The sequence below is a fragment of the Ostrea edulis genome, chromosome 10, assembly GCF_947568905.1.
Source record: "Ostrea edulis chromosome 10, xbOstEdul1.1, whole genome shotgun sequence".
NCBI lineage: Eukaryota > Metazoa > Mollusca > Bivalvia > Ostreida > Ostreidae > Ostrea > Ostrea edulis.
The window spans coordinates 24,823,557-24,842,182 of NC_079173.1; the positions used below are offsets into that span (position 1 = coordinate 24,823,557).

The window sequence follows — 18,626 nt, forward strand, 5'->3', positions numbered from 1 at the left end:
CAGTATTCTGTACATAAAATGGGGGCTTGTTAGCTGATAATTTGATAAATTTTCATTTGGGACTGGGTCCTTTTACAGGACATGCATGCAAGGATATTATGCCCTGATAAATCTTACTTGTTCAGCAAGGTTTCAATAAAGAACTATAATTGCAGTGTTCAAAATTGACCATAGACCGAGTCTATGTCAAATGACACCGGTCTATGCCATTTGTAATTGAGATAGACCAAATTGTCTATGCTGATTTTCTAGGTTTAAAGCGATAGAGTTCTCCTATAGGACCCTGGTCAGTCATTGTCTGATAAACGCTTTGAGGAAAGGAGGATATTGTTATTGAAATGGAAAGAAAATATGCTTTCGAAGTACATGTACATTAGAAGTAAATAACAATGTTTTAAATCTGTGTTATTTTGTTTTCAATGTTGTGGACTTGTGGTCTTTGCCAATACAACAAGGTCTATTCCAAGATTTAAACCAATTTCGATCACTGTAATTGATAATTTGAAAACTATTGTGTTTATTAATTTTAATATTGTGTAAATAATATATTCACTGTGTTGATTTGTGATTTTAACAACACATATCAAATTCATATTATGAAACAACATTTTATAATCCTGTACGGAGTGAAATAGCATTAAAATAGAAACAAGAGTATCGCAAACGGACACTCCAACAGTGATGACAAAATTTCATGCAATATCTGTATCCATGAGAAAAAGTCCAGGAATCTACCTAAACTGCTTTAAGTTCTAAATTATGTCATGGTGCACCAATTAAGGAGGTACTCTACATCATCATAATGGCTGACTTCCTTTTAAATCATGGAGGAAAATATAGATATCAGCAATATTGGTTTATTCATTTCAAAAATCATCGCCTAGCTGAGTAGCTCAGTAAGTTAGCACATCCACTGCTGAACTGTAGGTCGTTAGTTCAAGTTCAGCTGCGGTTTTAAAATTTTTTTTCAGATTGCTTTCTACTAAAACTGCATTTTTTGACTAAATGAAGTAAATTTGAAAGTTTTCAATTTGATATCCTCAACCTCCTTAAGCTGAAATGCAAACTGAATCTGTAATTCTCTGAGCGGAAGGTTGTGACTGTATTTCAAGACAATACCTGTATCCATTATGAAAAACATCTGGAAAACGTTTGACTAGCTGCAGAACTGTAGCTCTCTGAGAAAATATTGACGGGAGACGGATCAGAAAACAGGAGATCCACCCCCCTTATAAAAACCTTCAATTTATGGTGCACAAACTATATTAATGCACACGGTTGAGACCTTGTATCGCTGTATACATGCATCGCCTTCTCATAAATTTAATGTCAAAAAATTACTAAATAATATATTTTCCTACTATACTTGTGTCCAAACATATTTTCAAATATTCATTAACGCCCCATATTACAAGACAATTAATAACAAGACAAATGAAACCATGCATTTTTGTTTTTTTTAATTTAAAAATAAAGTAAATAATTATGATCTATTATGAACTTTCAGATGAACTTTTATGAACGTTCAGCTTGGCTCTTTTTCTCACCATCAACAAAGGTAGTTCATGGCCTGAGATGCCATCATTGCTAGTCGTATCCACCAAGCTCGAAAGTGTCCAGCATTCAAAGTTATGTTGTGATGTCAGCTTAGATGCACCATAAAATTAGTCATGCTATCAGTCTCCAAACATAAGATTACACAATGCTGTCTTATTTTCTTTTCTATCAAACTATCCCAGCAAGATCTTTAATAATGTTTTTATTGGACTTTGATCCCAACCTTTAATTAAAAAGCTCAGTTTCTAACCCGACTTCATATCGTCGTAACACTGTATTGTTTGACAGTTGTATACCGATACAAATCGATATATTGATTCAGCCCTATTTGAAAAGTCTTATTACAAGGAACATGCATGATAAGTGTGAAAGGCCTATCACCAACCGTTCAAAAGTTAAGAATAAGGTTAAAGTTTTTCAAAAGTAAGTCAAACTCCAAGGTTGATGTACAAGACAAAAAGTTTGCTACCTAACAAAAGGTTTTGTCACAAGGAATACACATGTGACATGAAAACTCTATCAATATCCATTTAAAAGTTGTGGCCAAGGTTAATAATTTTGCGGAGAGACAAACCATAAAACCATATGCCCCTAAATATCCCATTATGCGGGCATAAAAATTTCTGCTTGCACTACAAAATCCTTTAACATAACAACCAAGTGCACATGCTACATGTTTTGAAGAAAAGAAATTAGCAAGTGTACAGTAGCATATTATACTCATATCTACAGTTGATTTGTAAAGAGTGAAAAAATTCCCAATGCTGGATAAAAAAGATATATCTGATAAATCTGCTAAATAAAAATCAAACTTGAGTGCATATGATCTTGTCTTCCTTTAAATATCCTGGTTCATCATGTACTTGAAATATTTGCACAATAACTAAATTCTTGAGATATTTCACATGCTCTACACAAACATGTTTATTACTTATGAAATTTTGATATCCTTTGCCCACTCATTGATGAATGGTATTTCATCAACACATGTGTCCTGTTTGTTTTGTTCATCTTATATAAATATTAACTCTCTGAAGTTTGCTATGGTAATTCTTCATTTCTAAACAGCACAAATACTACACTAGTAGTAGTCTAAAAATAACTGTTTCCCAATTACTGGAATAATATGTTTGCGGCACTACCGTGAAATCAAACACAGCCACTTTAGAAATAAATTTCATTTTTGTAAATATATGAGAGTATTAACTGCACCAGCAAACTTTCTGAAGTGTGTTAGTCATGAATATTATGCCAGCTTGAAGCATCACAGTTCATTCCCTCATGTATTTTTTTAAAAATAGTTTATATATAATTCTACTTTTTTTTTAAATCTATTCACCTGTTTACAAGTCAAGAATTATCAAGTTGTATAAACATGTACAACAATGAATTTCTCTGTCATAGTGTAAGTGGCAAGGTTAATTTTCATCGTCGTGTGCATGCATGATAAATTCAACCTTCAACTCCTCATTTAGATCTGCTACTGCAACACCCTTCTATCATCTTGTCATGGTACAAATTAGGCATAACGCAGCAGCACACTGCATTGTGTATGGAACCACAAGACTAAGATGAAATTCAGATAATTTACACAAGTTTGTAATCTGAGATCAAGGAGATGTGACTGCGATACATCTGCAACTTCTTGGGATTGTGACAAAAACAAATTTCTAGACAAATGTGCAGCTTCAGCTTGGACTTTTTTTTGCATGCTTTAGCTATCAGAGCTCGCAATACAAGCCAGCACAGAGCTCACTGTGAGATCTACAAATTCATTAAAACTTGACAAATCAATCTGCAATGATAATCAGTGAAGGATAAAAATTCCACTTCAATATCAGTCATGTATGATGTAGTCTACAGAATAGACAGGAATGATCAGAAAAATGACTGCAGTTTGTTATAAAAATCACATTTCTTTCCCTGAAAGATGCACAGTATCTGTGGCTAGAGTACTTAAAATTCTTACTGCTGTCAAACAATTCTTTAAACAGGTACAAGTCAGTGTTAACCTCATGGAAATTATATGTGTGCTAACAGAGTTCCTAAAACAGAAAAGTTTACCTATATAGTTTACTTACGAAGATCTTGTGCTGCTAATTCCCCAAGCACAATTATTAAACAGAGAAATGTCGAGAAACAAGTAGTGGAAATGGAAGGCAACATTTTCCTTCAGAATCTGAAAGTTTACAAAGTAAATATGATTAAACATCATAAGTATATATGTCAAAGTTTACATATCTTGTTTGCAATGCTTGATCTACATAGAGTACATGCAAATGGTCACATGTGTAACAAATCCTGTACTAAATTAGAAATATGCCCCACAATTGAACTTTCACAACATCAAAATATCTTTTAAATCAAAGAACATGGCTACTAATTAATTATGTGTTAGAGTGATTCATAGAAAAAAAACGAAAGAAGGGAAAGTCAAGATACGTTCTTTCTGTTTCGGTTCTCTGGGATCGTCCGTGCCAATAAATAAAAACATAAACAGCTTTCGTTTTTCCAATTTCAAAAAGCCTTATACCTGCAAAAATTCGAGTAAAGTATCGTATTAAGTACTTACCCTTATCAGCTAATAATTAACGCTTATAACTAACACTTACTAACAAAAGCAATCACTTTGAAGTTTGCAAATATTAATCATGTAACCCAGCCTAATAAGGCATTTCCGGTATATGACGTCACGGTTTTTTAGGTTAAATCATACGTTGAATATTTCGGATAAAGAAGCATATAGTATGAAAATGTTACGGATCTCTAGCCAGTTGCTCTACCAGTTGAGCTATCTGGCCATCGCGGGGATCGATTCGTCTGACTGCTACATAGGTATGTAACTCACTATGCGTTGATGAAAAATACAACAACAGTATTAATCCTTTTAAAATTTCGTGTTTATGCTCCATCTATGCCTCGATCGCTATATTCAAATAGAAAGCCATACATCAAAATGACATGAAAATGTACATCACATTAATACACATACATTATATATATATATATATATATATATATATATATATATATATATATATATATATACATTCAGTGGCGGATTTAAAGGGGGCACAGCCCCCCCCCCCTTAAAATTTTCAAATTTAAGGTAAATCGTGGTATCTTGATTAGAAAAATGTACTAAACGATAAAAGAAGCAATGATTTCTTCCACTCCCTGAGAAATAAATGACAAAATCTGTTGATTTCTTGAATTACCTTATTGGGAGAACTTGGTTTTTTTTTTTTTTCAAAAACCCTTAAAATTTGTGTCATTTTATTAATTTCACATTATAAAATTGATAAAATAATAGTACAAATGACTAAATAGGAGACATATTTCGAGCCCTATAAAATCTGTAAAATACAGGAGCCACTGGGGCCTCGTGGCGGCCCCCAGACCCCCTGCGCCATAAAGTGGCGCCCCACGTAACCGCAATTCCTGGATCCGCCCCTGACATTATATTATTTGAAACTTAGCTTGTTTTGAACATATTTTATTGATGAAATCAAAAGGATTGGGAACAAGTTCTGACAACTTACAAGTCCCTCTCCTAAAATATTACAATATGTCATGCAAGGTAATAATTAACAGGTAAAATGTACTGTAACGTGTTTGGGTCCGTAAATTTGGATAGATCAAGACAATGATAGATAAATGATTGTATATATAGAAAAATGGCAATCAGCAATAATTACGAAAAATGATGTGAATAAGAACGGGTCAATATATACAGATAAGTCTTAGGATTATCTATCCATAATATAAGAGCAAACAAATCTAATTAAGTATATGGTCTGTGTCCGGGCAGGTATGTATCCTATACAAGTACGGGTCTCGGATGTATCTCCAGATCTGTCTTATACCCAGACAGAACTTAACTACAATTATATCTAAATATAACAAACAGTTTTAATTCACTGTATTAACACCCTAAAACCAGTATACTAGCCACCGTATACTAAAAATAACCAGGGTTGAATTTATTCTCGCCTTTCCGCTTCTGCTGCGATCTTACGCCTTTGAGCTCCGACAATGAACTGGCGAAATATCGCTCATCACCGCCTTATATACTGATGTACACTCGAACTACCCTCGGACGCTTTCGTAATGCACAGCAATAAAGCCCGGTTTACGTAATAGCTAGATACATCCCGAGCCCGACTTTTCCGAGCCCGACCGTTAATCATCACATTACCCACGCCTCTATTCCTCATGCGTCCTCGCATGATAAAACGATAAAGGGCTAATGATAAATGATTTAATGAGAAGAAATCATGAGATATGGAAACAATGAAGAGATGATGAACATATCTTTAACAAATGAAATTGTCAATTCAAGTTATGAAAACTTTTGATATACATACATATCTTAATGATAAAGAAGATAAGGTCAACATTATAATCAAAGACTATCTGTCTGAACATTACCGCATTAAGCTTCCAAAAGTCAATCTTACTACATATGATTTCAGCCTTCTTGATACAAACGAACAAAAACAAACAATAGCAGGACTACTGGTCCTATCATAGGATAAACATACTCTGGGATATAAAATTTATACATATATACAACTGAAATTCAGGTTCTAGTCCTGAACATAATCATGTAGCCAAGTAGGAGTACGCCTTTCACGTTTTGGTCGGTTCTCAGCAACCAACTCGTCTGTTACTTCAACATTTTTGTTGGATGATCTAAAGTCATGATCCTGTTCTTCGATATCTATATCAATATTTGGAGAGTCACTGAACCCTTGTTCGGTACCCTCGCCTCTGATAATTTGAGGCTTACAGGCTTTCATCCTGTCGCAATGAACTACTAGACTGCTTGATTCAGTAGTACCCACGTCTTTAGCCTCCTGGTTCAATGTTCTTGTATAGTCCTCATGCACATCTGGTTTCTCCCAGTCGTCAAAATATCCACATTGTGTGCAGGGAATTCTACTTAGCCCATCTGCATTTCCATGCAGTCGCCCAGCTCGATGCTCGATTTCCATATCATATGCCGAAATCACCTCAAGCCATCGAGCTAACTGCCCTTCAGTGTCCTTAAATCTAAGCAACCACCGAAGGGAACTGTGATCCGTCCTCACAAGAAACTGGCGTCCGTACAAGAAATGCCTGAAATGTTTTATAAATGTAACTACTCCTAAGAGTTCCTTCCTTGTCACGCAGTATCTTCTCTCAGACTTGCTGAGAACCTTACTGGCATACGCTACTACCCTCTCCTGTCCATTTTGAACCTGTGACAGGGCTGCGTCGATCGCATTTTGGCTCGCATCCGTATCAAGGATAAATGGTTTGCTGAAATCGGGATGCGTGAGGATAGGTGCTGATGTTAGTTTTGCTTTCAACGCATCAAAAGCTATCTGGCATTCATTTGTCCATTTGAAAACAACCGATGCTTCAGTCAATCGATGTAATGGACGAGCTATATCGGCAAAGTTTGCTATGAATTTCCTATAATAGCTGCAGAGGCCAATGAACGACCTTACTTGCGTCTTGTTCACTGGCTCTGGCCACTTTTTAACGGCTCCAACCTTCTCCTCATCCGTCTCGACCCCCTTTTCAGATATAACATGCCCCAGGTATTTGACGTGTTTTGCAAACAGCGTGCATTTACTGGCCTTCAGCTTCAAACCAGCTTCTCTTAACTTTTCAAAGACCAATTCTAGGCTTTGTAACATTTCTTCATAGGTTTTCCCATACACAATAACATCATCTAAATAGATGAGGCATACTTGCCACTGTAAACCTGACAACACCGTCTCCATAAGACGTTCGAATGTTGCCGGGGCATTGCAGAGCCCGAATGGCATTACATTGAACTCATACAAACCTTGCCGGGTCACGAATGCTGTCTTAGGCTTGTCTTTTGGGTCTAGCTCAACCTGCCAGTATCCAGCGTTAAGGTCGAGGGTACTGAACCACTTTGCACCATTCAACTGATTGAGTGATTCATCGATACGAGGTAGGGGATAGGCGTCTTTGGTAGTGACACTATTTAACCGCCTATAGTCTACACAGAACCTTTTGGATCCGTTCTTCTTTTTTACCAAGACGATTGCTGATGACCAGGCACTCTGAGAAGGTACAATAATACCTCTTCTCAACATGTCAGACACATGTTCTTCGACCTCTTTTTGCATATGAAATGGAAGGCGCCTTGGTACCTGTTTGATAGCTGGTTGAGTCCCGGTATCGATCTTGTGTTGAACTATTGAGGTTCGACCAACATCCTCATCAGTCACAGAAAACAGATCTGAATACCTGATAAGTAAATCTCTGGCCATGTCTTTTTCGTGACATCCGAGATTCTTAGTGCTACTATCAAACAGCTCCTGTATATGCTTTGGCATTTCCTGCGTACTATTTGCAGCTTTCTTCGTACATGACACTGCTACCATCTCACTGATTGGGGACAACTTACCAACCACAGCTCCTGGCTGAAAAGTCTTGTTAGAAGATGACAGATTCATCAGGCGCAGTGGTACTCTTTCTTGGCGTCGTATCAAAGACCTAGCCAACATAGCAGAATCTGATTTTAAGAACTTTTCAGATGGCTCCACCAGTCCAATTTTCACAGGGAATCCCCCATCCGGTCCTACACAGATCTTGCCCTCAGCCATTACTTCAGACCTGGGGGGTATGACAACCCTGTTGACTAGTGCAATCTTGTACTCATGTGCGGTGCCTTCCAACTGAATAGGATGTTCTATCCCAGATATGGCAACTTTGTGTGTACGCATGTTTATAATGGCCTCATGCTTGACGAGGAAATCTAAACCAAGAATTCCGTCCACAGATATATCAGCCACGATCATTTCTTGTTGAAGAGTTTTCCCATCCAGCACAAGACTGATCGATGTTTTACCATATATCCCTACAGAGGACCCATTGGCGGACAGTACATTTCTGTCAACCTTTTTCAATGAGCACATGTCTTTCCCGTGTATGTTCCCATAGCATACCTTTGATAGCAAGGAAACAGTGGCACCTGTATCAATGAGTAAGTACGCATCCATCTCATTTATTTTGGCAGTCACATAAACTCCTGACTCCTTGATAGAATGGATGGTCCTTGAGTGTTCCTCTCCAGATTTGGGTTCGTTACCTTGAGCCCGATCACTTGGCTTATGTCCAGTTGTATTCATTTTCTTCTGTTTATAACCTGACTGATGGGTCAGGTTAAATTCGGGACAATCTCTTTTTAAGTGTTTGTCAGATCCGCACCTGTAACACTTTCGTACACTGCTTGCATAATTATTCCTACTTTCATCTTTGGCCTGCCTTGAATCGCGTCCCTTTGTTTGCATTTGAAACTTCCATTGTTTCATGTCCTTCATTTCCCTTTGGAGATATCCCATATTTTTCTCCATCGTCTCTATGAATTTATCAATCTTTGAACCGTGATCAGACTCTTGATCCACGCTTCTCACACTTTCAGTGCGACGGCTCTGGGCTCTGTAAAATGCTTCAAGTTCAACGGCTCTCTGTATAGCGTCGTTTAGACTGTTAGGTCTGGCCTGTTTTACCTTCAGACGCATCTCCGCGTTATGCAGTCCATCTAGAAACTGTTCTGTGGCAAGGATCTCACGAACATCGTCCGGAGCCGTAGGATAGGCTAGATTCACAAGCCTCCTTATCTCTTGGCCCATCTCCGGTAAACTCTCTGAAGGTCTCTGTCTCCTTTCTCTAAGCTGAGTCCTATATAGCTCTGTCTGGTTTAAGGAAGCAAACCTATCCTGTAAAGCCTTGACCAGTTTTGCGTAGTTTTGTCTCTCATCCCTAGGCTGATTACCCAGCACACCTTTAGCTAGCCCTCTAAGAGATGAAGCTAAATATAACCCCTTCTCTGTCTCGGTCCATTCGTTTAGCAGACACACAGACTCAAAATGAGATAGATAGTCGTTCCACATGCCTGAACCGTCATAAGTAGCAGGTTTAATAAAATTCCTTGGCTTTGATCTCGCCTGATTTTGGTTTGTATCTATCCTTGTGCTGTGTGCAGGGTTCTGTCCTCCGTTTACATCCCCGTGACTCAGGCTAACATTATCAAGAGCCCTATCCGATCTACCTGTAAACGGTGTACTCGTCCTTGTTATTTGTCTTGGCCTTGAGCTGCCAGAGATACTTTCCTGCATACCTAAAAGTCGCAAAGATTCATCTATCTCCCTACTGAGATTTTCTATTTCTCGATCTATGTATGATATGTCAGTCCGTAGACCAGACATTGTGATAGAAACAAATTTATTATAACCCTATCAAAACGACCTAACCCAAATTCCGCAGCTGCCACCAATTTATGTAACGTGTTTGGGTCCGTAAATTTGGATAGATCAAGACAATGATAGATAAATGATTGTATATATAGAAAAATGGCAATCAGCAATAATTACGAAAAATGATGTGAATAAGAACGAGTCAATATATACAGATAAGTCTTAGGATTATCTATCCCTAATATAAGAGCAAACAAATCTAATTAAGTATATGGTCTGTGTCCGGGCAGGTATGTATCCTATACAAGTACGGGTCTCGGATGTATCTCCAGATCTGTCTTATACCCAGACAGAACTTAACTACAATTATATCTAAATATAACAAACAGTTTTAATTCACTGTATTAACACCCTAAAACCAGTATACTAGCCACCGTATACTAAAAATAACCAGGGTTGAATTTATTCTCGCCTTTCCACTTCTGCTGCGATCTTACTCCTTTGAGCTCCGACAATGAACTGGCGAAAAATCGCTCATCACCGCTTTATATACTGATGTACACTCGAACTACCCTCGGACGCTTTCGTAATGCACAGCAATAAAGCCCGGTTTACGTAATAGCTAGATACATCCCGAGCCCGACCGTTAATCATCACAGTACAATGATTAAACAAATCTACAAGTTTCTTCTATAAATTTATGAACAACTGAAAAAATAGTTATATTAGTTTGCAGAGGTAAATTGACATTACCGCATAATAACAATTTTGTATCAATATTAACCAAGTCAAGCATGAAAAGGCGATTAAAAATATCATTTCTAGCCCTGGAGTAATTTTTACAAGCAAACAAGAGATGGTATACATATTCATTAATATGCCATGTAAGTAGTATAACGCCTCCCGATAGGTGGGTCAACTGAGTGCACTTTTTATGCAAATGAGGTCAAGCAAGGGCGGCTTTTGATTGGTCAAGCGGTGTCGGGGTTAACGGAGTGGTTCAATATCTAGGACGGGGTCAACTGGTGCACCCCAGCAGGGGTTGTAGGCCGGGTGTCGGGTGAATAGGCTGGCCTATGGCCGCTGGTCTAATTTTAGCATGCGGTACTTTCGCTTTGAGTTCCTGGAAAAGGAACCTGGAGGTATTTTTCTGAAAATCGGTATAAAATCCTGTGAAATCCTGTGTATTCCTGTGTATTTCTATGTATTCCTGTGTATTAAATCTAAAGAATAACACAAGGTTTTAAGTTGACATGTTTATTAAATAAACAATTTAATTAATTTAGAGTGTTATTGATGTTGTAGAAAAACCTGCTTTTCTATGACGTCACAATAAGTATATAAACGCAATACACAATTCGCGTTTTCACTTTCATCACCATGTCTGAGCGAATACCTAACGACTTACGGAATAGCAGAAATGGGCTCCCACTAAAGAAGAACAGTGGTTGAAAGTTTACACATTTATTAAATGAACACACATTTATCAAATCAACAATTTATAAAGTCCCTAGAAACACAGCACTTTCGTTTTCATTTCTCGGAAACGCGGTTATTTTCTGAAAATCGCTTTGACTTTGTTTTGTAAACAATGAGCTCAGCAATTCGGTAGTTCTATATAACATGCAAAGAGTTTATGCATATGTTCACTAAATTGTGTGGTTTGAGTCAGATCTTTCTGCATTAGGCCTTTATTTTGTATTGAATCTTATGTGATTGATTGATTTTTTATTGTTGAACTGGAGAATGTTTCACTCATAAGGAGACGTCATTACTGCCCGTGAAGGACTTCAAAATTTAGGCCTATGCTCGGCGCTTACGGCCTTTGAGCAGGGAGGGATCTCTATCGTGCCACACCTGCTGTGACACGGGACCTCGGTTTTTGCGATCTCAACCGAAAGACCGCCCCATTTAGTCGCCTCTTACGACAAGCAAGGGGAAGTGGGGACTTATTCGAACCCGGATCCCATATAGTTTTACGCTAAATATTTAAATATAATTCATTTTTACTCTAGAAGTACTTTGGACCTAAACTCTATTATGGATATAGCAGAACAGTTTTATAGTTATGAAAACAACTATCTGTGCACTTCGCACCCTATGAGATTACAACGAAAAAGTACGTCACGACGTACATCTTACAATTCATGTCTATATGTTGTCGTTATATTGACAGGTGTTATCAAGTGATAAGCCGTATACGTGAAAAAAAAAATTCTTGTCAAATAATATATTATTTCAATTTCGTATCAAATCGCTCAACATTTTTATATTTGCGCGAAGGTCATAATTCATATTGTGACCTTGAAATCGCCCCTCTATTTTCTCCCGATCATCACTACGTTATGTAAGGAAATCTAATTTACATAATTATTGCGAGCAGTGTGTAAAGGGGTAACGATATACGGTGTATGGTGGTGTATAAAGTGTATATATTTATATTCCTGTTACCAAAGGAAGGGTTAGGCCAAACTTCTGACACCTAAAGAAACCCCCCTTTCCCCATCTGATTATGTCTAACATACTCTTGAAAATGAAAAAGAGTATCCTGCATTAGATGCATTTTAAACTTCCTTTTATCGGAGCACTTGCTCTCTCTATAGATCTGGGTTTTTACTATATCAATTATCTTCTTCTTTTTTTAAATATAGGAAGTCTCATAATTGTTCATGAAAAAGTGAAGATAATGAACAATCTTATAATGATTACACAATTGAGAGTAGGGTAAACACGGATCCTTGTTAAAGTAAATATGAGTGGTGGCAACTGCGGTGCCAGTAGTCGTGTTCATGAGAATGTGAGGGGTGGTATGTGGTACATAATTGGTGGTATATGATGTTAACGAAAATTTGAGTGGTGTTATGGTGGTGAAACATGCAAACTAATAACGCTAAATCAATCTCTAATTAATATTATGGAAAGAAATGCAAAATTAAGGACCTACATAGGTGATAGTGTGAGTAGTGTTAAAGAAACCCTAAGTCATGGGAACTGGTGTGGCAATAGTGGGGAGTAGGTGTTATTTACCGTATAAGTGGTAGTGTGTGGTGTACAAGTGGTGGTATGTGGTGTTAATAAAATGTGGGTGTTAGTATGGTGGTGACACACGCAAACTAATAACGGTAGATCGATCTCTTTCATCAATATTGTTATGCAAAGAAATGCATAACTTTGGACCTATATGGGTAGTGATGTGAGTTATGTTAAAGAAGATGTAAGTGATGGTATCTGGTGTGCCAGTAGTGGTGTACAGTTGGTGGTATGGGGTGTATAGGTGGTGTGTAAGTGGTGAATAGGTGGTGGTATGTGGTGTATAGGTGGTGGTATGTGGTGTTAATGGAAATGTGAGTGATAGTATGGTGGTGATATATGCAAACTAAAAACGGTAGATCAATCTGTCATGCTAAGAAATGCAAAACTATATAGATAGTGTTGTGAGTAATGTTAAAGAAGATGTAAGTGATGGCATCTGGTGTGGCAGTAGTGGTGTACAGGTGGTGGTATGGGGTGTATAGGTGGTGTTTGAGTGGTGTATGGGTGGTGATATGTGGTGTTAATGGAAATGTGAGTGGTAGTATGGTGGTGTTAATGGAAATGTACGTGGTAGTATGATGGTAATACATGCAAACTAACAACGGTATATCTATCTCTTTCGTTGATATTGATATGTAAAACTATCAATTCTCAGACCTGTATAGGTAGTGATGTGAGTAATGTTAAAGAAGATGTAAGTGATGACATCTGATGTGTCAGTAGTGGTGTACAAGTGGTGGTAAGTGGTGGTATGTGGTGTATGAGTGGTGTTAATGGAAATGTGAGTGGTAGTATGGTGGTATTAATGGAAATGTGCGTGGTAGTATGATGGTGATACAATGTACATGCAAACTAATAACGGTAGATCTACCTCTTTCGTTGATATTGATATGTAAAACTATCAATTCTCTAACCTGTATAGGTAGTGGTGTGATTGGTGTAAAAACAAAAACAAAAACAAAAAACCGGTGTTAAAACACATGTGTTAGCATCCGATGTGCCATTAGCTGTGTGTAAATGGTGTTTATGGAAATGTGAATGGTGGTACGTGGTGTATAAATGGTGGTATGTGGTGTTAATGAAAATAAGGGTTGTGGTATGTGGTGTTAACGAACGTGTAGGTAGAGTGTGTGCGATGTTAACGAAAGTATGAATGGTAGTAGTTGGCTGGTTATTTCACAATTTTCACCCTTATTATACACCACTTGTGGATGAAGTACTATGATTAATGGTTATTACCCCCTAGTAGCGAGGGCTCTTTAGCGTGCAAACGCCTACCGCCATAGGGCCTTCCGAAAGACCCGTAAATGCAGTGCATTTGGAGGGCCAATCACTACCAATGTTTACGTCTTAGGTTGGCGATGGCATGAGGAGGATTCGAATTCATGAGCTTCCGGTTAGGAAGCAAACGCTCTACCATTGAGCAATGCGACCGGTAATTGCGTGGTGGTGGTGGTGGTGGAAGTATATAAAGAACCTAAAAGCCAGGAATTATTCGTTTACTTGCATGACAATCTGAGCAGTGTTTATATACTTCCACCTGAAGTGTGTCACAGTCTGTATAATGGAATGATAACGTGTTGTAAAGTTCTAACGAGATACAAATGGAGTTTATCATTTTGGTTCGTGGATTTATCAGAATAAAGAGAATCTTATATTTTCGGTAAGTGCACATCTCCGATACCTGCTGAGTAGACGTCCGTATTTGACACGTTTGTTTTTTTTTGTTTTTGGCGAATATGCCATGTGCATTACATATTATGCATATGCACTGGTCGAGTTCACCTAGAAAAATCACTCAGGTGTGACAATCACATTTGGGGTATACACGGGTAGAGTAAATTAGGCTACCTGAGAGAAATATGGCGGATAAGATGAGAAAGGTATACGTATTTATTAGTTCATGTCAACAGAATGAGAGAGTGGCGTAAAGACACGGCCCCTTGGACATACCAGAGGTGGTATCATGTGTCTAATAGGAGCAAGCATTCCCTGTTGACCCGTTACACCCATCTTCGGCCCTGTAATTTTGATCAGGTAAACAGAGTAATTTGTATTTAAAACCAAATAGCAATTTTAGACAAAGGACTAATACGGAAGTTCCGAGTTCCCCAAGAGTTATTTCCCTTTGTCGAACTCTTCCGTAAATTATGACGTAAAATATGATGACAGTGGGTACATTTGCTAATTACTATCGTTGTATTATTTCTTAAAAGATGTTATCCAGAGTTTCTGAGACCATCCTATCTCAGGGAAAAGGCAACTTTAGTGAGTTTATGAGTATTGGATAACAAAATGGCTCAAACAAATATTGTTAATTGCCATCTTTCTTTGATAAAAGCGTCACTCATGTAGAAGAGGAAACGAATAATGATTTAATAGCCAATTTGATGATCTTATTCAAACAAATTATGCTTGATATGGCCAGAATATGCATACCAGTGATTGATATAAACAAAAGTTACGCTTTTATTACATTAATCGTACGTAATCGTTATGTACAATGCCAGTCTACGATATAATGTATACATTGTGTACCCACCATACGTCATCAAATGCGAAAGAGTTCGCCAAAGGGAAATAACTTTTGGGTAACTCGGAACTTGCGTATTGGTATGAAGCATCTCACTTACTGACCTATGTATGGCTAAGGCTGGTAATGCCTTCCCGGATGCGGATGTTTTGTTCTTAAAAGTTTACCAGAATAACCTTTTACTTTATGAAGGAACAATTATCTCCCGTCTTGAATGCCTTAAAGCTGACATGAATTCTGAAATATATACACATTTGTCATCTTACCCACCATCTTTCGTTCAGATAGCCTATTTTATTCTACCCGTATTTACCCAAATGTGATTGTCACACCTGAGTGATTTTGTAGTTAGACTCGACGAGCAGCAATCGCAATTCAACAAACTGGGCGACACTGACACAGGAGGAGAATACCCTGCAGCATTCCAAAAAAAAAAAAAAAAAAAAAAAAAAAAATCACGAAAAAGCAGAACTCGTTTGTTAAATACTTGTAGATCAGAATAGTAGTAGTTCAGTTCCCTTGCAAAGCCGGAAAGTTTAATAAAATTCAGATCAAGCGTTGTTTCTCCTTTGTGTCAACACATCGTTGATGGTCACATGGCTAAAATAAGCAACACTGATTTGTTCCAGACCGAATCTTAGAATAATTTAGAAGTAGTACTTAGAGAACAACATATATAATTGTCGCTGTAAAATAAATTACATGTAGCCATATAGGAATAATTGATCGAAGGAAAATGTATTGTTTCTGTAAAATGAGTAACATACAATTGTACAGAAAACAATCCACAGAAAATATGGCCCTCTAAGTAAAAGAAATCCTATAATATATCATATACTTTGTAACACAAAGGTTACTATTTGTATATAATACGTACATTTACATCTAATATAGGGAAATCTTTAAAACATTTCTTCTCAAAGACAATAGTCAGAAAAGTTCAATCTTACATGAAAGCTTCCTGACTTAGTGCAGATTCAGTTTGTTAGTGGAAACGCGCATCTGGTGCATCAAAATTGGTACCGTATAAGTTTTACATTAAATAGATAGGGATTATGAGATTGATCACTGTTCCTTGCATTAACCGGAACTAGTTATGAATTGTAGTTGTCTTATATTAACCGGAACTCGAAATGAATTGTAGATTCCTTACATTAAACGGAACTAGCAATGCTTTGTAATTTCCTTACATTCGCTGGAACTAGAAATTATTTGAAGTTTCTTTACATACCTTTGCGAATCTTGTTTAGTGCACAACACTATGAAAGGTGAAGATAACGAACAGTGATCAATCTCATAACTCCTACAAGCAATACAAAATAGAGAGTTGGGCAAACACGGACCCCTGGACACACCGGAGGTGGGGTCAGGTGCCTAGGAGAAGTAAGCGTTTGAAATATCAAGGAAATTATTTGACCTCACATTGAAAGCAGCGGGTTAAGTCGAATACTATTTGACCTTTGTCTATGTCACGACAAACGACCTTTTTTTAAACCAAAATGCTTGATTATAAATTGAGAAAAAAAATTAAAAACATTCTATGCATGTTTGAATTATTGAACTGCATTTTTCACAAGGTATATATGAAAACCCTAGGGTAAATTCACAGTGGAAAACTGGCAGAAGAGTTAATTTCCAAATGAAAAAAAAAAACTTGATACATTTCCTTTATTAAAAATGTAGACTTCTCGTCACAACATTTCATTAAATCTAGATAATGATGACTATCAAAATTTTAGGAAGCAATCAACAGTTGTGATCGAGAAGAGAGAAGGAGAAAATTTCAAGTGTGAGATTGTATTTGATGAGACTGATATGACAATGGTACCAGAGCCAACTGTCAAACAGCACTCCAGCCAGCAACATTTTCCTCTTGTATTTTTTGACTTGGAATCAACAGGATTAAGTTTGTTACTTTTTACTACCTGCCCAATATCTAAATTGATTGTTCAGTTGAGAAAAGAAGTTCTTAAATGAATACATGTATTATATTTTGGTGTTAATTCATTTTCCAGCTAGAGATTCTCATATTACACAGCTGTCGTGTGTGGTGAAGAAAAATGTTCCACCTATACCTTTCCAAAAATACCTATCACAGTAAAAGCCTCAGAAATCACAGGAATCGAAATTGTCAATGGAAATATGTTTAACAAAAATATAGAAGTCAAGCCTTTCAGCAGGAATGGATGCTCTGCTTAATTTTGTTTCAAAATTTTAAACTAAAGTAACTCTGCATTTACAATGGCAGTGTATGAATGTCAACAATATACAGAATGTTTATTGTATACTATACCCAATTTAACATTTTCTGTTTATGAGAGAGAGAGAGAGAGAGAGAGAGAGAGAGAGAGAGAGTTGCAAGAATTGGAAAGTAACTGCAAAAATCATGTGCAAATTGCATCAGTATTGATGTGAACGGTGGTGAATTTGTTCTCTGAATTTTGATACATTTAATGTACCAAATGAAATTATCCTAATAAATTTCCATTTCCATTTCAAATGAAAATGATTAAATTTCCACACAATGTGGGTTTTTTTTATTCATTAGAATACATCAAAGTAAGTTATAATTAAAAATAAGTTTAAAAAGAACTGTATTTTAGTTTTAAGAAAAAATGATGGAGAAAATTGGAATTAGACTGCTTGAAAACTCTAGTTCACTAGTTCGCTAGTATGTGATTGTTGCTTTAAGAAAGATTTCAAAGCATCATAGCAAATTATAACTAATATTTTGCTTATAACACTAATAAATTTTGATATTGTAAATATAGTCGCTTTAAATGAATGTAAAATTTGAATTTGAAAAAAAAATCTCATTATTTTAAGTAAAATTACTTTCTTAAGTGGGTGATGACCTGCATTTTTTTCTTTGCAGAATAAACTATATTGCATACCTCGTATTGTGCAGATGAGTTGTTCTAGATATCTTTTCTTTGCATCAACAGTGACATACGTCACAAATCGAATGGCACCAGGGATATCGCCGACATCTGTATCTACCAACACTGGAATCAATCTAATTTTCTTATCTCTTAAAAACGCATCTAAAATGCTCAGAAGTTGCAAAGTAAATGTTTTGTCATAAAGGGCTTCTTTGGTCATGATTGCAATCGTCCAGTAACACTGGTCTACGGCGCATTCCATGGTATCAAACAGCCTATGCCCGATCTGTCCATCCTCATAAAACTTTACACCTTCTTCTTCGAGGCGCTTTACAATATCATCTCTTGTTGTCTTGCTTGCGCCAGACGGATGGTAAAACAAAAACACTTCTTTCTCAT

General features: G+C 36.9%; 1 protein-coding gene and 1 long non-coding RNA gene across 8 annotated transcripts in view; one reads left to right on the plus strand and one right to left on the minus strand.

The window, feature by feature from the left end:
• Positions 1-4,259, minus strand: part of LOC125665607 (integrin beta-1-B-like) — a 40,715-nt gene extending 36,456 nt beyond the window's left edge. For 2 of the 6 annotated variants that reach the window (XM_056152335.1, XM_048898327.2), the window contains exons 1-2: positions 3,845-3,979; positions 3,639-3,736 (exon numbers count right to left, since the gene is read on the minus strand). In XM_056152335.1, coding sequence (XP_056008310.1) covers positions 3,639-3,723 — 85 coding nt within the window. In that variant the 5' untranslated portion in view covers positions 3,724-3,736; positions 3,845-3,979. Of the gene's footprint in view, positions 1-3,638; positions 3,737-3,844; positions 3,980-3,999; positions 4,088-4,129 lie in introns of those variants that run through there. The other 4 variants (XM_056152333.1, XM_048898325.2, XM_048898328.2 and 1 more) reach the window with 4 other exon arrangements.
• A 7,038-nt stretch (positions 4,260-11,297) lies between these two features.
• LOC130051055 (uncharacterized) lies at positions 11,298-17,564 on the plus strand. 2 transcript variants are annotated; one of them, XR_008799464.1, is made up of 3 exons: positions 11,298-11,898; positions 17,085-17,251; positions 17,361-17,564. It is a non-coding gene; the product is annotated as an uncharacterized LOC130051055 (long non-coding RNA). The 2 variants fall into 2 exon arrangements; XR_008799463.1 differs by lacking the exon at positions 11,298-11,898 and adding an exon at positions 13,306-14,475.
• Positions 17,565-18,626: the final 1,062 nt, after the last annotated feature.